Here is a 23,199-nt window from a genome sequence, read left to right on the forward strand (position 1 = left end):
CAGATCCAACACAGCCCAGGCTTCAGGGTATTTAATTTCTCTCTTGTGAAACCCCTGGCAGACATACTGACACAAGGATGAGGCAATGCCACTCACTAATTGGATTCCAACTGGCTGATTCCTGTTTTAAACTAATCTGTGGCTGATTGTTTCCTATAAATCCAACCAACAGGGAGATGTCTGGGAGATTTACAACTCGCAACACATTGCCACGCATACTTCTAGTGACAAAACATTCCATGTGGCAACTGTTTAATTGCAAACTGATCTATGACGGGCATGCAGCCTGAAACAAACCCGGCAGTATTACCAGTGAATACCACTGGATACCAGTGCCCTGTCAGACTGGCCTGAAGTACGCGTTGCTCATACAGTATGTCTGTTTATATTATTCACCAGAATCCCAAATAGCACATAGACAGCCTAATGCTTAATTAAGAGTTCATCAAATATTGTATAAATCAGGCTTAAGAAAGCCTAGAGAAAACACCAGCCTTGTCTCTGATACCAGGAATCCATTTGGAGGAAGCTTAGGAAAACACAGCCAGTCATTATAGAGAGAGTTTGGGGGAGAGAGGCAGTCTCTACCAACAACAGGAGAAAACTCACAGCTTCCATGTCTCAATGAGCTCCATGCCAAATTGACCCTTATAGGTACTACTGTGTGTGTGTGTGTGTGTGTGTGTGTGTGTGTGTGTGTGTGTGTGTGTGTGTGTGTGTGTGTGTGTGTGTGTGTGTGTGTGTGTGTGTGTGTGTGTGTGTGTGTGTGTGTGTGTGTGTGTGTGTGTGTGTGTGTGTGTGTGTGTGTGTGCGTGCGTGCGTGCGTGCGTGCGTGCGTGCGTGCGTGTAGCCTATGTGCCAGTGCACAGTGCATTTTGGCATAATGCACAATATTATAACACCACAGCACTCCCAAATGTTAATTCTCCATCCTCTTTCTCCTCTGGTCCCCTTTTTTCCAAACAGAATGTCTTTCAGTTGGAGGAGAAAGCGGGAGGGGCACGGGGGCTTTTTCAGTCACACAGAACTTCTTGGCGCTGCATTTTGGCCGAGCACATTCACCTCTGTTTTTCACTTTCTCCAACACCTCCTCTCCCCTTCTCCCCAACTCATACATCAGAGAGCCTGACCGCTTCAGAACTGATTCTCTAATCCTAATGAAAGAATAACGGCCCTCTGCCGCTGTGGCAAAACAACAGGTGTATGTTCAAACTGTCATCACGTTGGATCTCTCTCTCTAACATGCGGCTTCAACGTGGCAGGGGCAGATGCAATACATTACACAGATGCCTAGTTTCGCTCCCCATTTTGGTTCCTGGCCTTGTTTCCCTTCGTGCAGCACATCCTAAATCTGGTGGGTTCAGTTGACGGGCGTGCAGATGGTGAGATCGGTGGCACCGCTTTGCGGCTACTACTACCACAAGGACAGGCAAGCCACCGATGGTGGAGGTCCATGGCTGAGCAGAGTTGAACTGCAGCCCAACCACAGGCTGGGCTGCAGCTGTCTAGCCCTGTGCTCAACTCCTATACAAGCCCTTGGCTGATCTATGTTAACAATGCTATTATTCAACAGAGACCTGCTCCAACTGTCTCCTGGAAAGGAATACACTTGACTTGGATGTACTCAAAAGAACTCACTCTCTCTCGCTCTCTCTCTCTGCCTCTATTCATCTTGTCTTCTCTCTCTTTGTTCTGCTCTTTAGACGGAAAGAAGGTGTCTGTGTGTCATAATATAGAAGGGAGAAACTGCATTTGTTCTTTGTGGTGTGTGACATGACATGGTCATTCCACAAAAGGTCTCTATTATCACGTTGTGGCTCTGCAGCATAGAGTTCTCCTCCACTGTTATTAAAGCTCTTTACTCCCAAAACACTCATTTTCTCTGACCTGCTGAGAACGATCAAATCACAACCAGCTGCCTTCATGCAAAACGTACTGCTTTACGTTTCAGAACAATCAATTTAGTCTCACTCATCTGTCCAACTGTTTAAGTCTTAAGCATTAAATCCTCTCACCAGCACTGGTAGATATTTCTTGGCTAACATCTTTATTTTTCTCTCTGGAACTACAGTATGTGGGATTTTAGGCCTGCTCGCAACACGGTTCTAACGCCAAATCAGAACGCAGAAGCAGAATACCGCTGCTGTTGTGAATTCCGCGTAAGGATGGTGACGTTGATCAGTCAGACAGTCCATCCATGATTTGATACAGACAGTACCATACAACGTGTCTTGAAAACTACTGGCTGGATTGCCATGGAATTTGCTGTGCTCCTTCATGCTCTCCGAAGAATAAACTCTACTGATTTTGGTGACCCCATGGCCCTAACTCTAGTGCCACCCTTACACTTGTTTTCTGTTTTAAAATGCACTTTGTAGCGTTTTAATTATAGAACTTTATTTTATTTCACTTTCAAGATTTGGGTGGCAATGTCAGTGGGTTCAAACAACTCTGGGGGAGCGGAACTTCTTAGACTCTTATGTTGTATATCATTATTAGGTCATTTTCTTTCTGCCTAGCTTCTGTGCCACGTATGAATGTGTTGCTTTCTTCCTCTCTGTGCATTTCTTCATAACACTCTGGGGCCATGGAGCCACGAGGTGCTGCTGAGTTATGATTGTGCGACTTGGCAGGGTGTTGACAGACAGTCAGCTTTGAGCCCTGATTTATACTTAGTTGTACGACAGCATCGCACATCAAAAATAGCCAATCGACAAGTATTTTGTGCACCCCATTTAGCCGAAAAACAATGACTAAAATTGCCAAACTACAGTACAGAGTTCGGATTGGCCAATTTTGGAGCGACACCATCATACAGTGGAGAATAAATGAGGCATTAGAGAGCACTGGTTCACCCATACAACCACAGTTGAACTTCACTCTAACAGCTGGTGTCTGATGCCCCCTCATTCCCACAACAAACAGAAAACCACAAGGGACTGAACTCAAGCCACACTGTATTTCTTCTTTTTTTCTTTTTTACTTGGCAAATTGAGAGCAGAAAAAGCAGAGGTGAAGGCTTGGCTTGAGGAAATCCAAGCAATGTAGCAAGATATGTTCTGACCCAAAAATATTATGCATGCATTTTTTTGCATTATTGTGCAAATGCGTGATATAGAAAAAACAGAAGAGTAACGCGGACTAATGTCAATGCAGGACATGATCAGAACAGTCTGCAAACAACAGAGATGAAGGCACATTTGAGAGTTCAGTGGTGTAAAAACCATAGGCACTGATCACAGACAGTAAAAAGTATGGACAACGTTACACCCATAGACTCTACAGACCGTAAATGAAGCCTATTTTTCAACAATTTCAAATCCACCATCTTTCTATATCCTGTGCACTCAGAAATGAATGCTATTGGTTGGGATCAGAGCGGGGGTGGGGACTGAATGCAATAAAATCAAGTGTAAAGTTCGGCAAAAACCCATCCGCTTGAATGAAGCTTATTTACTTCTGACACCAGCAGGTGTGAAACAGCGACGGGCCATTCATATGAACTGTCTCTTCCTACATAGCCTCAATTTACAACTCGGAAGCTGGCCCCATGGCATTGATCTACAGAGATGTAGAAATAAAAGTCATATGGTCAGATGAGTCATCCTTTACCATATACATTTACACAAAGAGGTGTACCGGCCTGATAGCTTGACCAATTCAGTGAGGGTCTGGTGGCTGTTACGCTGTGGGGGGCATTTTGTGGATCAACTTGTCCACTTGAAGGGATTAGGAAAGGGTCAACTGCAAATCAAGTACAAAGTTATTCTCAGTGATCACCTTTATCCTATGATGAAACATTTCCATCCTGATGGCAGTGGTCTCTTCCAGGATGACAATGACCCCCATTCAAAGGGCACAAGAGGTCACAGATGTTAAGTGAATGATCGTTGCTGTCAGGCAGAAACCTTGTATCTCCATACTTCGTAAATGAATGCCCCACTTCGTCGTAAAACAGTTTTGGACAAAAGTAGCAAAAATAGCCGATTTACAAGATCTGCTATTTTGGAAAATCTTTGAAAATGAAAGTGTTAAGTGTGTTTGTACTTTTTATAAATATTTAACCAAAGAAAAGTATTAACAAGAGCTTGTGACTACATTGGATCCATTGGAACACATTTTCGGAAAATGTACAGATTTGGACATACAAGTTGATATGCTATGGCCTTCACAGTCACCTTCACAGTCACCAATTGAACAACTGTGTGATATTTTTGACTGATGTGTTAAAGGAGCTACACCATGAATTTAAAAAATAATAATAATATTTAATATCATATTGTTTATGTCCCTCAAACGTTTTTCAAAAGGTTGGAGCCAAAATCAAGCCTCAGATATACTCATTCCAACTAACTTCTCTCTGGCTTATAAAGCACTTTCACCTGCAATACCACATTGTCCTGTTTGGCACGGGGCGCTATTGAGCCAGTTTGTATGCATGTTATGTCCTTGTTCTGTGTGGAAAAAGTAAAAAAAATAAAATAAGAAAAATTAAAAAAAAAATAAAAATAAAAAAAAACTTTTTTTTTATTTTATTTTTTGGGTTAGAACTGAAAAACGGGAGCAATTGTTCCCAGACGTGACGTAGGCAGGGGGAACAAATCTGACGGACTGTTTTCAGACCAATTTACATAAAAACCACAGATAGCCTATGAAAGCCTGCATGCTCGAAGTCGGGTATTTGTTGGAACAGAAGAGAGGTGGGGGAGACCAAAAACACACAAAAATGAAGAAAAAGTTAAAATTCATGGTGTAGCCCCTTTAAGAGAGCACTAACCACAACCATCACTACCATCACAGACAAAAACAATCAATTATTAGCCTACTGTTTCCATTTAAAGAGTAGTTTGTATAGAACAGCCACCTCACATTGTCTGGTTTATCTGTTGTTGTATCTGACTGTTGTTAAAGTTGTAAATAGCAGACGAGATGGAAGCAGACATTAAACAACTGATTTTGATGACAGGGGGACAAAACCATGATTAATAACTTAAGAAGTAAACAGGATGTGAAGTGAACAAAATGGATGTGAAGGCCTGCAGTACTGATTTCATCTGGTCTCTTTCTAGATTGTGTCATATCTTTTTATCGTCACCATGTGAAAGACAGATGGGGGCTCACACTGAGCCATGGAATAATACGTCTTGATTTGCACCGACACACACACCGACACACACACACACACACACACACACACACACACACACACACACATTCTTATCTTACTCAAGATTCAAGATTTATTCATCATGCCGCACATGCTCATACAAGTATGTGCGGTGAAATGTTGCTGTGGCACACTCTAAATAACACACACACGTGTGTGTGTGTGTGTGTGTGTGTGTGTGTGTGTGTGTGTGTGTGTGTGTGTGTGTGTGTGTGTGTGTGTGTGTGTGTGTGTGTGTGTGTGTGCGTGTGTGTGTGTAAAGTGTAGAAAAAGTATCAATACACACACAATTTTGAAGTGGAAATGCATATTCCCTTGGTTACTGAGATATATAACTATATGTTGCGGCCATACAACGATATACAGGAAAACATATATTACAGAATATAAATGGGGGAATCGCTTAGCAGCCGGTTTATACAGAATATATATGCAGCAGAAGAATGGCCAAAGTTTCTGCATAGTGTAAAAGCCGTAAATATTATGTGCTGAACTGTAGCAACTCTGAGCTAAATTCAGTTCTTACTTACTACCCAATCCTAACCTTGACCTCAAAATATGTAACCCTAACCCTACTGTAACTCCTAAATGCCTGATCTCTAACCCCAAACTGATTTCTTAAATAACTGTAGTCCCAACACTAAAACGCACATAAGCACACAGAGAGCATACTCAGTATAACAAAATAACACAAGACCACATAACAGCACAGAGCTGAGAGGCTGTGAGTCCCTCCACTGTGTCTGTCTGTTACATCCAAATAAAGGCAACTTGTCCTCACCACAGCCACAAATCAGTTCTTCTCCCTTTCCTCCACTTTGGTTGTAACGCTGGGAAACCCTGGACCGGATCCAACAATGCAGTTCAGGATCTCAGTGAAAGGTGGACAATGTCAGGAACATTCAGCATAGTCCCTTTACCGTATGCTGCATCACCTGACCCTCTCACATTGACTAGTAGGGGTGTCATATTCAACTAGGTCCATGGGTGGTAGCTATGACCTCTCTGTCTTACACAGTAAAATCCTCTGTGTTCATTTAACTCAGAGTGTACAAATGGAACCAGATGGACGGATGGCGTAACTGTGCATTGAGAAAGAGGGTTAAAATGGAAGACCGATCAGTGGAGACACAGCTATGAGGACAGACAACCCCACTTCCATCCGTGTCTATATTTCATGGACCCCCTTCCTTTACACGGCAGCTGGGGATGTACGTACATGGCTCCTTCAACAAGTTCAGCATTTAGTCTTGGCATGCACAGTGTGTTTGCTGTTGCCCAGATGGTACACAGCGCATGGGAGTGGGGCCAGGTATCTAAAGCCTCCATCACCCCTGGGATCCCCGCACCAAGTCATCCCATTAGAGGGGATAAAAGCTGTAACGGAGTCAGAAGGGGCAGAGCATTCTTCTGCCTACACACCCCCAGCTGCCACAAATGACCCCCATCTGATCTCTCACTTACTGGAATTTAAGCCCGGTCTCCAACAGGCGGAGTAAAGAGCACTGGACTGTGAAGTGTTTGATGTCTTAATGAACAACATGCACTCGAGCAACAACTAATCCAATAAAGGACACCAATAAATTTAAATGAAGCACCAATATTTTAGGGTAGCGTAGGAACTCTTTCTAAACATGCTATGACATCCATGTTGGAGAGATGTTCTGTCTGCTCTACAAAACAGCCTGTTATACCGCAAAATTAACTTGTAAGAGACAGGGTTTAGCAAGTTGGAAGGATGCTGCAAGATTCTATTATGGTACGTTTTGTGTTAGTGTGTGCGTGTGTGTGTGTCGGCATGTGTGTTTCCGAGAGGGTGAGATTGAGTCTCACATGCTGATGCTTGTTTAAACCAGTGCTTATCAAACTGTTTCATGGCAAGGACCCCCAAAGTTATATTTACGTATGTGGCCACGGACCCCCATCAGAAACTATTTTGTGCCAGGGCCCTCCATAAAAGATATTTAGATAATATAGATTCTTTACTAGTGCTTGAGGAAATTCCTTTTGCATTAAACCTTTTACAAGAAAATAGCAGATCTTCAATCTCACTATGCGTTGACACATTGCAAGCTTATAGATTGGCTATTTTCAAACAGTCAAAGTTAAACTGATTTTGTATGCCATATTAACTAATTTTGCTGGGGGCCCCCTGGAAAAAGAATTGAGATACATCTTTAGGTCAGTATCCTGTGTCAGTGAGCAATAATCACATGCAGAACATGTGCAATATTTAATGTCTGGATCAGGAAACGAGCCCTAAATGAAGTCCGTCTGAATCAAATAACATGTTCAGATCATGTTCATAATGCTGAGGCAGTGATCTGAATCACGGTGTGATGATGCAGATGAAGACATTAGATCCACAGAAACATACAGTAATTCTTCATCATGACAGCGAATGCAATGAATGAGAGTACTGGCTGCACGCTCATAAACATGAACTGAATGGAGTCCATTAAAAGTCCATGATCACAGCTGTACTGAAAATAGTAAACAACTGTGTTGATATGAGCAAAACTTCAGTGTAGCTCTTGAGTAATTACGACATATAATACATAGTATATGAACTCTGATAACATGCATGAATCAATTTGTACATGTAAGCTGTTGTGTATTTAGTGGCGTGCAAACAAAATAGGCCATTTAATAACAACAACAACTTGTATGTTTCTGTTGAAGTCAATACATGGGACTGAATTATTCTGATATACTTTTTTCTGAATAGTATTTCATCATATTCTGTCAAACTTTCCAGTCCATTTTCTTTTATATGGTTTTTGTTTTGTTTCCTTTCAAGACAAACTGAAGGGAAACTTTGGATTCAAACCAGTCCCCTGAATCAAGATTCAAGAGCTTTTATGACCACACGTCCACTCAAACAATGAGGACACAGTTTGGCGAGCCAAAATAATTTGAAAGAAAAACAAACAAAAAACAATCTCTGGCAATAGAACTATATAAAACCCTGGACTGGTCATCGGTTTACACATCATCTGTGACTTATTTGCATTTAAATTGTCCATCGCATCCAGAGAAATAGAAAAAGTCATGCCCAATTACTGTCCTCATGTCAATAAAACGGTGACTTACAGCCACAAGACATTTCATGACAGTCAAGACAGTCCCCTGGTGTGGTTGGGATACTAGAACGTAGAAAGAAAAAAATGATTAAAAAACAGTTTAAAAAAAAGGATACTAGAACGTTCACTTATTCTAAGTGTGTGTTGAACTCATAAACTCATATCATGATACCGTTAAAGTTGGGATCTGGTGTCTATCCATATGAACTTTGTATAGTGTGTGTGTGTGTGTGTGTGTGTGTCTGTGTGTGTGTGTGCGTGTGCGTGTGCGTGTGTCTGGATTCCCTCATGGAGTGGTAGAAGTGTGGTGTCCCAGGCGAAGACCTGGACTCAAATCCTGGGTAAGACAAGAAACCTACGGATTGCAGCTTTAACTCAAGTGTACGAATGAAACCAAATGGACCCACTGGGTGCCATTTGTACACTCTTGGAGTTAAAATTGTACATTGAGGATTGCACTATGGGTGTTACTGTTTTGTGGGTAGAGTGGATTGTGGAGCCAGCCCCCCCTGAAGCCGACACCCTCTGATCCTGCTGCTGCTAACCTTGGAAACCCCTGAAGCAATAATTACTCACCCAACACCTCCTCTTCACCTCCTCCTTCACACACGCCTTGGTCAAAAGTCCACCTCTCCGGCCTCCCTTGATCATCCTCCTCCTCCTCTGGAGAACAGAAGCCAGATGAGCCAGTGTCATTTTTCCAATTAAGAGCAGAAAGGCTGAGTGGAGATGAGGTGATGAGGGAAGACAGAAACACTTTCTAGAGCCTGCATGAAAGCCACTCATTTGCTGGCGCCCGCTGTGTTAATTCAACCCCAACATGTGTGTGCGTATGTTTTCACACTGGCCCACTGGACTCCTTTGGTGGAGGAAAAATACACATAAAGAATACGGCACTGCCGAGACATAATCAAACCCCCACACACAGAAAGTCTCTCACAATATTCAGGTCAGGGTTAGAATTAGCACACAAAAAAGGTGCCATTTTTAACAAAATGGCTTTTGAGGTTCCCACTGGGATATACAAACGTGTGTGTGCACGCATGCATCGTGCATGCCTGCGTGTTCACAGATGGTTTTAATATAAGTGTAACTGACAGGTCAAAATAGCCAGAATCAGGAAGGGGGAAATTGATCTAGCGCAACAAAAATAATAGTGGAAAGAAAATACACATCACAAGCCCTATAGACCAGTCCACACCAATGCAACTCCTTGCAACCATTACCTCCAAATGGCACCAGTCTGCAACTGCTCAGTCCACACTGCTGCAACGGTCTCTAAAATGGTTTTGTGAGTTGCATTGGTGTGAACTGGCCTTTATTCACTGCGTCTATCCATCCATCTGTCAATTATTGACTATCATCTGTAATATGATATGGGTCTTTCCTGGATAGAGGTATTGTTGGTGCAAATGCCTAGATTTATTTCAAATAAGGTAACACAGGCTTGTTGACTTTACTGTTGCGCAGTCATGATGCGGTCTGATCATACTTACTGTGATGCGTAGTCACCCCCCAAAGTCCCATTCTGAGCCAGGAAAAACTCACCTATAAGGATGAGATGGTTTATTGACACAAGAGAAAGAGAGAGAGAGGATGATGTCAACTCCTCCATCATAACAGTAACCTATAGTTTTCAGTATGTTAAGAATGTTTTAAGACAAATTGCCCAAAAGGTATTTTATGTTATTTTAGACAGATCTTGGCTGCTCAAAATCTAGTTTAATTAAAAATACATTTGAAGTGATTAAAAACACTTTTTGAAGTTCTTTATAGTTATATAATAAAATGATAATTAAAATGTATGTAACCCCATTTCAGAGCAAAGCACCTAGTCAAATTACTCATACGTCGACATATCTGATGAATAAACAAGATGTCGATGTATATTTTGAAACATAAGAGAAGACTAGATTAAATCAGACTAGACAAGAGGACACTATGGGAGTTCTTAGCTGCCAACGGAGTAGTAGGCTGGAAAGCTCACACAGCTGTGGAATTACAGCTGTGGTCTGGACCGCACGCCTGACAGGTCCATCCCCTGGTAGAGACCGGCTTAACAGCCTGCATGGGCCCGGACCGCGGCCCTCTGCCACACTCTCAACAAACCGTCCGCACGTGTGCCTCGAATCATGTTGACCGCAGAGAAGTAATTCATCCAGGAATGACCGTGGAGTCTGGAGCAGTGGCGTGTTGCTGGAGTGAGGTAGCAATGATTTCAACAGATGTTTCCCCAGGCCCTTGTTTAAAAGTCGTTGATCATCTCCTGGGTCAGGTTAGAGGGCACCGTTTAACCGTTCACCTCATTCACAGCACGGTCACGTCCCAAGCATGCCCCAACACAACGAAAAAGACACAGAGATTAGAGAGACAAGTACTGTTAACAAACACCAGACGTTTTTCTTTTTGAAGGACATTAAGGGAAGCTTGACAGATATTTTCCTAGTGCACAAGGCCAGTGTCAAATGGAAACCTGGAACTGAGTGGGTACACGTCAGGACCATATCTCTCTGAGACAGATGGGAAGAGAAACACAGAGACGAGTTCAACCAAATGTTATGAGAGCATGCTGCACATTTCATCTGATATTGGATAACACAGAATCTTCAGAAAATGTGTTATACTTTAGTACCACATAGCATTTCCAGAATAAACACACATAAATACATACATGTACACACACACACACACACACACACACACACACTAAATCAAATTATTATTTCAACTTTTTTCAGGGTTTTATGTTGCTCCCATTTGTCAGGTTTTTAAATCTCTGATGAATATTATGGATGAATTCACATGAATTCGTCAAGTTTTAATTACAGGAAAAAAGCTGAACCAGAAGTGCTAGTGTTTCAGACCCAGGGCCAGTAGATTTAATTTCACATGACAAACAGTCAGTGGATGTTAAACCTTTAGAGCACACTGCCACCTAGAGGTGAACAAATAGTACTGAACTGTACCCTACATACAGCTGACACTTACTGTATCTTCATGTCTTTTGTTTTAGACAAATCAAAAACTGAACAAAGCACAAACAATTTGGCTTATTTAAAGATTTATTAATTTATAATACAAGCTTTTAGGTAGACCACATTGCATTTTAGTTTTTACATGTACGGTATTCATATTGAGCTAAAATTCAGAGCAGTGACATTGGTTGACATGAACACAAACCTTAACACACACTCAATGGAAGGAATAAAATATTTTCCAACTGTTTCCCAAAGAAACCGCAGCCAGTCCACACTCCCAGTGCACTGCCTCTACAAGACCTACTCCTTAGTCCCATAAAACGACGTGCACCCACACACACATTAACACACACCCATCCATACGTGCACTAGAATCAAACAAATATCTATAGACAAGATAAAAATTGATATTTTTTTTTACATTTCATTATTAATGATATTACTGGATTCCACAATAAAAAGGCAAATGAAATAAACACAGCATCCGAATGATAAGGATATTTTCCTCTTGCTCTCCATGGGGAGGGGCCAATCCCTGCCTCTCCTCTCAGTGTCCAGTAGGGGGCCCTGTTCCCTCAGCATGCAACCCTGCAATCTAAATCTGCCTTCTTTAGTCTCCGTTTTAACTGGCTCATGGTGTTGCGACTCTCCCCCCCCCCCCCCCTAGGCCATCAGATGAGGAGTGGCAGAGGGGGAGCGCCCCCTGTAGACGGGGGTGGGTATAAAGTCTAGTCTGTGGGCACGGTCGGAGGTTCACACCGCAGATCCCGATGGCACTCTAAACGTGGCCACTCGGACGTGATCCACAGGCTCCTTTTACACTCTGTCCTCACAAGCAGAAGATACCTGCAAGAGTGTTTCTGTTCCTTTTCATTTCCAATCATCCTTCATCTTGGAGCTGAACACACCATAGGACAACGCCACACACACACACACACACACACACGCATGCGTGCAAAAAGCAGGTGTACTGTATACACAGCTGCACTCATAAAATCTTTGCAGTCTTTCTCCATTGGTCCGATGCCAGAGGCATCACCAGGCGGTGGACTACCATGAATGTTCAGTTGGTCTGAGGCATGACAGGATGGCACCAGTTCTAACAAGTCCCCCTCGGTAAAATATAACATTAAACGAAAACGCCATTGGGGCAAGGTGACAGGAGGGCAACACACACAAAATAATTACGCCTCCTAAATAAACGATCCACGTTAATTGCAGCAAAAGGACTATATCACTATCCTGTAAGACCCATGGAGACATTGATATGACTGGTAGCCATTGTTAGCCCATCCATCCTTGACAGAAATGGTATGTCCATGAAAAGAGGGAGTGGGGGTGGGAGAGCAGTTCCAGGTATGCGTTTTTATCTCAGTGTTGAATGGAGCTTTAAAACCTGTCCATTCAGTAATCCATGTTTGCTGGGGGACAAAAACAAGAAGGCAGAATTTGTTAAATGAAAACGAAGAAGGAAAAACATAAAAACAACATAAAAGGCCAGTCGGGAGGGGGGTGGGAGGTGGTTGATTATAATATATTGGCACAAAGAATTTCAAATAACGAAAGCCTCCGATTGAACGAAAGTGCAACCAACATGGCTGGCAACCTTCGAGAGCCCTCCGTTAGACTTCCTGGGATTCCCTCCAAAATCACAGCTGACAGGCGGGAGGAAGGGGGAGAATGTGTTGAAGATGATGATATTGGGGGGGGGGGGGGGCAGCCTTCTCGCTCAGTTGTTTTACAGCAGCAGACAACAGTTGCTCTCTGTGGTTTTCTCTCTGTTCCTCTGACCTGTAGACAGAAACAAACATCATACCACAGTCCTAGTCACCGATTACTAGAGCCCGACCAATGCCTGATCTTAGGATCCGATTCTGATCCCGATATTGGAGAGTCCTAGACCACCGATTGCTGACGTTTTGACCGATCTTTTGACAAAAAGTGCATATATAAATAATATTTATATTTAAATGAAAAAAATATATATCAAATATGAAAATAACTTTTGACTTTAATTATACAATGAACAAGAAAACAAGTAAATAGAAAATAATACACACAAAATGAACTTTATTTTAATTAGCCACTAAAGCCCTATTCAAAAATGTTTAAAAATAAGTATCTACAGGCAATCTAAAACGCGTTGCGAGCTTGTAGATCTGCAATTTGTGAAAATGTTTGAACATTTTTGGAAATGTTGTCCTATATAGCTTACAGCCAAGTTGAAAGTGGTTAAAATTGGCAATATCGTGAGACAGTTGCATCTCGACTAGGAGCCGTTGACCTATTCAACTCCAAAAAGAGTTGGTGAAAAAAGATGGGGGAAATGGTTAGACTATTTAGATAGCGACGCAGATCTCTTAATATTGATCTGCCTGAATATTGGTTACATCATCTCTACTGTATCTCAATTCCTGTAAACAAGTTTCTGTTAATGGTACTGAATGTCCCATGACCTCTTTTGTTTGATTGTCTGTTTGTTTTTATTTTTTTGTATTTGTTTGTATGTCTTACACAATTTTGAAATTCAAAAATAAAGAGTTAAGCAAAAGAAAAAAGTGGCTAAAATTGGGACATGTCAGCTGCATAATAAAATTAAAATAACGTCCGATATATCGTTTGGGCTGAAATGGTGACAACAAATAAAATACCCAAACACGTGAGAGTCCAGAGTAGAAGGGAACAGAACAGAAGGAGGAAAGGTTCTCACCATGAGAGTTGGGCTCGGGAAGTGTCTCTCTGGCCACCAAGTGCATGACAGTGGTCCGGCCTGGAGGCAGCTTTAGAGCTTTAAAAAGCAATAAAAGCAATCATTCATACATTGCATATAGGGTGAATTGTACCAACTTTTCTTGTTGGTAAAATATTGTTGCACCAAAACTTAAACGCGGTTCAAAACTAAGCAGGATGCGGTTGCAATGCGTTGTGAGCCTGTAGATCTGCAATTTTCGGCGAACGTTTGCCCCCAGAATAGGGATGCTGCATTTCATCCTATACTGAAATTGCCTTGACAGTGGACGGTGGTTGTCACAAACATAACATGCTCATATATAGAGAGGTGGTCATCACAAACCTCACGGATCGACTTCAAACTCTGGTTACGTACTACGTATCACCGAGGTGATCCGAGGGAGTGCGGTGATGGGTTTGAAGCTGGTCGGATCGGCAGGCATGTATGGAAAGACTTGACTTTTTCCTTTATGGAGGTGCTTTATTTATTTATCTTCTAAGGCAGAACTAAACAATAACCACGCTCAAGTTACAGACTTTTCTCTGGAGTACAGAAATTGCTGCCTCTGTGTGTGTGGGACAAGTTAGATTTCAATATTGTGGCACAGCTGGGCCAAGTAGTGGTTATGGGTTTCAATAACGTTAAATTAAATTCTTACCCAAAACATGCCATGCTCTATGGCGTCATATGGTCTATGGTGTTAATCTGTGTTTAAGTGGTGCACTGTAAATCCAGATTTACTAGTTTTAAACCTAGATTTAATAGAAAATGTATTATCGCTAAACCTAGAGTAGATTAATTTGGTGCAACCCATTCTCAATCTATTATAATACTGCTAAATACGAGTCACCTGTTATGGGAAAATCATAACTTTGAGTGTAAACATAACTCGACACACCTTTAATTATACGGCACATTTAATAGATGTAATATGAGTCTTGAATCCAAAACAGAAACACAGCAGTGAAATGAAGTCGTATAAAAAGTGTATACATGGGTGGGTGAATTTAAATTAATTAAGTCTTCCCAGTGTCTGTCCAGAGTCGGTCTCTCTCAATATCTCTGGGCAGCATGCTCTATATTTTAGGAGCATAAAATGCGAAGGCACTCATGAATTCTTTGATGAATAATTCACATTGCTGGGCGTAGGCTAAGATTTCAGATGAAACACCATAATTAAATCTGGGTGGGCTTCACATGTGGTGTGTGAGTGAGACAGAAGTAGTTGTACTGTGGTATCATGTTTGTACATTTAAAGCATTGAACACATGGTCACAACAGCCTGGGTTTGTTTCAGGTACACGAAATGTGTGTATCATGTCTTATATTATTATTATTATTACAGTATGTCCACTGTCCAATCTCATTAAAGCAGAAATGTCCTTAAATAATATCCAGCTAATTTCCAAGATGGATATCTTATTAAAAATGTATGTTTTGGGGAGATGTATGCTCATCCACAGATGCAAGTATGCTATGAGATGCTATGAGATTAATGTCTGCCTGACATCCTAGTTACTTAATAGCACTTATTTGTTTTCTTGGCACTATATTTACTTGAATGACTTGACTATCCTGTTGTTGACAAGATGCCACACTGTTTACTCTGGTCTTGCACTCTGTAAATCACTCTCGATAGGAGTCTGCTAAATGTAAAAATTGCAATTGTAAACAGATATCCTACACATTCAAGAAACCACTTGTTTTCTTGCGATTTCATCAAATGAAGGAACCCAACTACGATCGATGCTATTCTTCCCACAGTGACAGTCCTAAGCTGCCAAATAGGAAGCTTCCTTGGAAAGGTGACAAAGCCCACTTAGAAAAACTGTTTGTTTTGTCTTCTTACCACCCAGGGTGACGTTGCCGTGAAGGAAGCGTCCCTGAAAGATGAGGCGCAGGATGCTGGGTGAGCTCACCTGCTCCTCTTCCCACCCTAGGAGAAACAAGACACACTGTGACAACTTACCCTAATAGATACACACACTGCCCCATCTGAGTCTGCACACAACTACACACTTAATGTGAACATGGAGTGTATGGAAATTCAATCAATACTTGTCATTAATTTATCACTTGTTTTTGTAGAATACTGGCTTGGTAACAATAAATATTCACCGACAAGCTCATTTTGGAGGCAGATAAAATGGACAGGTAATTTGCAATAGCTTTTCCGCCATACAGTACATTTAAAGAAGTATTTTGTGCTGGCAGCTGTCATGTTTTTTAAGATGTAGTTTTTCCAGGGTTGAACTCTTGTTGTATTGGGTCACACTGAGTGCTGAGTCTGTGTGTGATTGATGCGTCTGTATTCTATTGTGACTATTGTCACCAAAGTATGTGTTTTATGGTGTTGTTGCTGTGCATTGGCTAATTAAGTTTCCCTCTCAGGGGATTTATCAAGTAATACATCAATAAAATCAATCGATTTTTCTTCTGACTTAATTAAAGCATAGTCCATCCTGTTTTCCTTAGTTAAAACAGTTTTAGTGGGCAACATGAAAAACATTGGTGGAAAATTACAAAACATTACATTTGAACCCCATTTCCCCCAATAAAGACAAGTAGGAAGCAAATGTTTAATGATTGAACTGTTACAAGTTTCTCTACAACTGAATGATCCTCCACATCTACTTTAAAGCAGGTGATCAAGAAATACATTTGTAAAAAGCTCGAACAACATTTTATATAAGCTTGTGATCGTTACTAGACTCACCCGTGGGCCAGTTGTCAAAAACATGTTTGGCGATGTCAGTGGCCGAGTCATTTGGGGAGAATATGAAGTCTTGTGTTTTCCCACTGACCAGGATAAGACGGAGGTTCACCTAAAATAGAACAAGAAAACCAAATACTCATGAACTCAAGAGAGCAAAGAAATGCCACAGAAAAACAGCATCAAGCTCCATTCACATTCTGGTCAATTAGTAGAGATCGAACCCTTCCATTTCCCCTAACCTCAGCAGACATGAGATGACCTTCAGATGGTTGTGGAGAGATGGGCATTCCAGTCTAATTAGATTTATCCACAGCAGATCTCAGCCCTTTGACTGGTGCTGCTTCATTCACTGAGGGCTTCCTACACTGAAGTGAGCCCCTGTACCAGAGAGCAGCAGATAAGGGTGGGGCCGGGAGAGAGAACACTAGCCCTTCAGTTCCAGAGGTCTGGGGAGCTCCTCTCCAGGCTGTTGGTCTAATGCGATAACCCCAGGTGTCCCAGACACCATGCTATTAAAATTACATGGCCAATCATGTGTGTGAGTGAGAGACATGCTCTTTAATGGAAGGGGCTTCCTTCCTATTCCCCAAAGCGGCTTTACAAACCTGTCTCTTTAAAAGGGACACTATCACAATTTATTTTTTACATTATCTCTATATATGTATAGAGCTAATGATACATTAGCAGCCAGAAGAACACCTGAGTGTCTAAAACGCCACTGAAGTTGTGCTGGGACGCTTAATCCTTGATGTAAAAATTAGCCTTTTTTGCTGTGTTTAAAAAAAATAGCACAGAAAATATTTATCAGATTGACCATAGCCCTTATGGACATGCCAAGATGCATCATGGGAATTGTAGGAACAAATAGAAGGGCTGAAACAGACAGGAGGAAGAATTTTCTGTCAATTTGGATTGTATTGTAAATATTGTTCATTCTGTAGTCTTTGATAACCACTGACAATGAATTGAAATGCAGAACAAAAACACCCCTTTAAGATATGAAACATAATCGCTAAATCTTATACACTGTGTATGTTTGCATAATTCTTAAAAGCAACACCTGAAACTCATCAGGGTCACTGCTCACTTGTTCTGCTCCTCAAAGCAAACATTAAGGACTTAACGGTCAACTCAATTTCTTTCCAAAACAAAAAAAAACTGTGTTGCACTTCACTTTTCCCTTTCTTGGATTTCAGTTGTTCCTTGATACAGAGATGACATCATCACCCATTTGCAGTGTGCAGGATTTGGCCGCAAATAAATGCATTCATTGAAAATGGAATGGAGGGAAGAGAAAGAAAAAGTGAAGGAGGTACAGTATGTCCGGGAACAACACATGGAAATCCAAAGTACAATCACACACACACACATACACACACACACACACACACACACACACACACACACACACACACACACACACACACACACACACACAATGTCCTTATACAGTGTTTAAAAATGACTAAACGTTACCACCCACAAAATGATGAAGTTAAAATGAGGTAGTGAAAGTAGTAGCTCAGCAACAAACTGTGCTTTGCAGGGTGTCACTGAGCTAATTTAATCAGAATCTGACAGGAAGCCATCATGGAATCTTGCTTCAGAACAGCCAGTCACAAACGTGAACCATTACTATAGTTGGAATATTGTCAATCATTTTCATATGTTATCTTTGCTAATTTATGAGGAATTTAGAGGAATAACTGCTCCTTATTAACACATTAAGACCTGTAACGCATCTGTGTCATTTCTTGATTTCAGCTAAAAAGCATTATTTTACACTTCGGCTAATCAAAAATGGCAGATATACAAGCTCATAGCGCACTCGAGCTTGTAGATCTGCTACTTTTTTTTTAAACTTGAAAATGTGTGCAAATCTTTGAATATACATTTTTAAAGCGAACATTTTTAACTCAAATCTTTGCTTCTGGGGGGTCCTTGGAACAACATATTTTGAGATGGGGGTCCGCTGCCAAATACATATCATTTTGGGGGTTCTTGACATGAAAAAGTTTGAGCACCACTGATATAAACATACGTTTTTCAGAAAACTGTTGTAGAATCGGCTTCAGGTCTTAATGGGTTAACCCATTATCTCTAATAAATCAATATTTATATTGATATTTGTTTGGTATTTCAAACACCAGCCCTACTAGACGGATACATGTAACTGTTGGCTCAATGTTTTTTTTTTGAATGAGCCATAAGTATGGGCAGAATTCTCCTAAAGCTTTGTTTCCATTTCACAGGTGGAACACGGACTTTGCGGTTGATAAACGGCAGAGGAGAACAAAAGGTCTGATGATGAGCGATGAGGTGACGTCACATCAGGACACACTCTGATCTGTTTACAAACACATGCGCAGCCCGCCCCCACCCCCACCCCCAACACACATGCAGACACACCACCCCCAAACTCCCCTCCCCCAAACTCAACTGAATAACCTCCATGAGGGGGTTACATACCCATGTCATCATTAAAACAAGGACACACACACACACACTTCCCTTTCATCCTCACCAAAACAAAGTCAGATTTGCTCTGCAGCCTTGGAAACATCCTGCATCAGAACATCCTCTTCTCTTCTCCAATGAGAAGAAAGGCAACAAACCCTTCCAACTCTCTGCTGTGAATTACTGGCTTTGTTTTCATACCAGTGCCAAACCGGCCAAACAGAGGCTTATTTATTATTCACAACATTGATGAAAATGTACTCAAGCTGAATTTTCTCCCTCTCTAGCTGACAGCTGAACAAAGAATTGTTTTACTTGTATGTACCTGTACACAAGATGCTACAATAAAGACTACCTTTAACCATCTAGCTGACAGTGGTAATAATCTGATTATATGACTGAATATGTTCATATAACATTAATTCTGGGCGACATATTGAATCCTCCACTATCGAAGATAGATTTGAATGAATATAACATTTTCACTATTGAGAAATCCTTCTTTCATAGTTTCACTTTCAACAGTAGAGGACATAATAATTCAACAAAATGGTCTCCTCTTTTCGTCGCTGTTGCTTCTCGTTTAACTTGCGTTACCCAGAAGTCTGATTTCAGTCACAAACACAAAACATGGTGCTACATTGTTGAACTCTGGTATAAAAGCATATTTCGAGAAATGTGCCAATATATCGAGACATAAACTTACATTATCACTTAAGTCAGATGATTCAAGAATCCCTAGCCGTGATAATATATTGCAGAGGTACACCATTGAATGTGTGCAATGTACCTCATATCTTAGTTTTCCTAACCCCATTACCAAAAATCTAACAGGGATGTTAAGGTGCTATAGATGTAGACCATTTATATGATCTCCACCACAACGAGGGTTCTAAGATCTACATATCATGATATTTAACAGCTGTCCAACAAAGATTGAAATGATGTTATTCAGTAGTTTATAAAAAAAACACCCACCCCCTTAATGGCCCCTCCCACTGGTCCTGTAGGAATGGTAAGCAATAGGGTGCAAATCAATTTGTATGGAAAGTAGGGCAATGTTATAAACTCAGATTAGACAGATGGCGTTCAAGTGTGTATGTATGTTAGCTAATCCACCACCCCCCTGCCCCAAATTCAATCCGACAAGGAAAACGTCACATCCCCATGTAATGATATCACATTGCTTTGTGACATTAAATGTTGGCACCATAATGCTGTCTCCCACGGTGACAGAGAAGCCATGCCAGGTGAGACAGACCTCTCTGCAGGTACACAGGAAGCACACAAATCAACCTCATCACTTTACAGATCCATTTACTGGCAGTCGCACAGGAAACACACAAATCGACCACTTTACAGCCCCATTACAGTTGAGAGTTAATGACTAAACATCAATATATCTTAGCTAATGTTATCACAACCACATTTGTCAAATGTTCTCTAACCGTGTTAATGTCTTTAAATGTATTTTATTAGCCCATTGAAGTAACAGGTTAATGGACACTGTAGAAAGATACAATGAAAGTAATAGTCTTTTAATCGATCTTTTCCCCCAAGAAAAGGGTCTTCTTGTTGTTTTTGCCCTGATTTTGTTATTTTTGTGCCTTTTGATTTATCCCTGTAGCTACTTTGTGATTTCCAAAAATGAAAAATGCGTTATAAATAAAATGTATTATTATTAATACTGGAAATGTCCATGTTGACATTGAAACATAGTGACTGCCCAGCCTTAACATTGCACTGTGCATCTATTCAGAAGGTCACAGGAGGACGTAGAGTGGACGCTGCGGTCAGAACTTACCACATCTTGATCCCTTTGGGTGGTCATGGTCATGGACGAGTAGCTGGTCAACGCTGAGCAGACGACAGTGGTGAATTTCAGCGAATAGGGATTGGGCCAGAGCCCTGGGGACGACACAACAACAACAACACACTGTGAGACTGCTGCCCACAGACCTGCCACCATGTACATAACTACAGGACATTTAAGACCAGGAAAGCATTTAATCCTTTTAGATTTTTAGCGTTGGCTATTCAAAAATGGCAGATATACAAGCTCACAGCACATCACTGGAAGCTTGTACATCTGCTATTTTTTTACATTTAAAACATTTTTTTAACAATTTCTAATTAGGAAAAAGTTTGAGAACTACCGATTTAGAAGGCATTTGTAGAACGGGCCTCAGGTCTTAATGGGTTAAGACATTTAAGAGGTGGGGGAACCATCTTTGTAAAATTAAAAAATTAATAAAGTGTGATACTTATTTATTATGTTCCATATGAAATGTAAAACATGTTTTCCTCAATGACCATATTAATCTGTACTTGTTATTATCTTTTGAAGAAAAATATTCCTGTTTGCACACAAGGGAACTTTTTTCCTTTTGCACCTTCCAAATATATTAGGGTTTTTAAGTATTAACTATAACGTGTAGTTCAACAACTAACTAACTAATATCAGGTTATGGTTGTATTCTTGGGAGAAAATAAAAAAAGAAGTATAATTCAAAACAATAAAAACGAAGCCAGTTCAGTTCAGAGCACACTTAAACTGAAAATAAACAGATTTGATGTTCATTTTTTAGTTTTGGTTAAGACTAGTCCCAAAACCAGATGTGTAAAACTGCATCTTAAATGCAATCAGACAGAGAATATGCCATTACCATCCGGTCCAACTGGTAAATTAAATACCCCTCAGGTCACTGGAGGATTCAGTCTCTGGGGGTTTAACTGCATCAATGCATTGATGATGCATCAGTGCATTATCAACAGGAATGAATGCATTAATTGAAGCCTGATAGTAGTAATGCATTTATGACGCATGCATTTAGTCCCAAACAGAGGGAACAATATAAAATCCATTACAAAAAAAATCTGTTTCCTGTTTGTGTTTTTTCCTTTCTCTTTCGTCGTCGTCGTCTTTTAAGGCGAAGGACACAAAACAAGGAAACGTTTTTTAGATGGAGCTTTAAAAATCAAAACACCATCCAGTATATATATAACAGTAGAAGTCTCCCCCAGTGAGCTTCTACCATTCCTTTTGGTTAAGTTTGATCGGATGGTAAACATTAATGGCAGTGGTGTAAAGTGTCTAAGTACATTTACTCAAGTGCAGTACTTATAAGTACAATTTTGAGGCATTTTCTCAAAGGCAAATATTGTACTTTTACTACACAACAATTTTTTAAAACTTTAGATACTAGTTACTTCGTAGATTTTGATTATGACTACAAAACATACATTACCCACTTCAGCCCTATATTAATTTCCACCATTTAAAAATAGCAGCTTTACAAGCTCACAATGAGTCGCGAGCTTGTAGATCTGCTATTTTCAAAAGATTTGTATACATTTGAAAGCTTTTGAAATGGGACATTCTGCATAACGAGTAGTACTTTCTACCTTTGGCATTTTGATACCAATACTTTTGTACTTTTACTAAAATAAATGTTCTACATCACAGTACTGATACTTTTCCCTAAGTAAAAAAATGTCAGTACTTTTTCCACCCCTGGTTAAATGGACATCTGGTATCAGTGCCACTCACACACATCATATCATAATAATACAATACCAGCCAACTGGATCATTTACTCAAACTGTAACACAAATATAAGGAGAGAAACAACAAACCGTGTGGTTTTCAGGTCATTAATTATATCTGACTAACATTGATCATTTGGAAACAGAGACTCGTGAAAGAGGAGAAGGCTCTGTGTGTAACGTTAGCCAGATGCTAACGACGAATCAGCTAACGTTATACATCTGCGAAAAATGTAATTGTGGCTTTATAAATACGTGTATCTTACCGGTGTCTGATACATATGAATGTATGTAGCATTCAGTGCTGGCGGCTGGTCGGCAAACGATGGTTCCTTCGTTGAGAAAAGATCGAATCTTTGTAGGTGTATAAATCTATCTGACTGAACGAGATGGACGAGAAAGACGACGGAAGTCAGCTGGCTGTAAACACGGAAAAATGACCGCAGCGCTGCTTGTGGGAGTTGTAGTCCAAAACAAGTCATACAAATTGAGCTGTAATCCAAAACCACTAGTCATACAAA

The 23,199-nt window shown here is 40.7% G+C and overlaps 1 protein-coding gene across 1 annotated transcript; it reads right to left on the bottom strand.

The window, feature by feature from the left end:
* Window positions 1–11,294: 11,294 nt before the first annotated feature.
* ubl3b (ubiquitin-like 3b) lies at window positions 11,295–23,101 on the bottom strand. Its single transcript, XM_084085714.1, has 6 exons — window positions 22,945–23,101; window positions 20,937–21,040; window positions 16,676–16,784; window positions 15,809–15,895; window positions 13,939–14,016; window positions 11,295–13,019 (listed from the first exon to the last, which is right to left on the bottom strand). The coding sequence occupies exons 2-6, from the start codon at window positions 20,967–20,969 to the stop codon at window positions 12,967–12,969; spliced, it is 360 nt and encodes a 119-aa protein (XP_083941840.1). The 5' UTR covers window positions 20,970–21,040; window positions 22,945–23,101; the 3' UTR covers window positions 11,295–12,966.
* Between the last annotated feature and the right edge of the window lie 98 nt (window positions 23,102–23,199).

The sequence above is a fragment of the Gymnoscopelus microlampas genome, assembly GCF_963454915.1.
Source record: "Gymnoscopelus microlampas genome assembly, chromosome: 18".
Taxonomy (NCBI): Eukaryota; Metazoa; Chordata; class Actinopteri; order Myctophiformes; family Myctophidae; genus Gymnoscopelus; species Gymnoscopelus microlampas.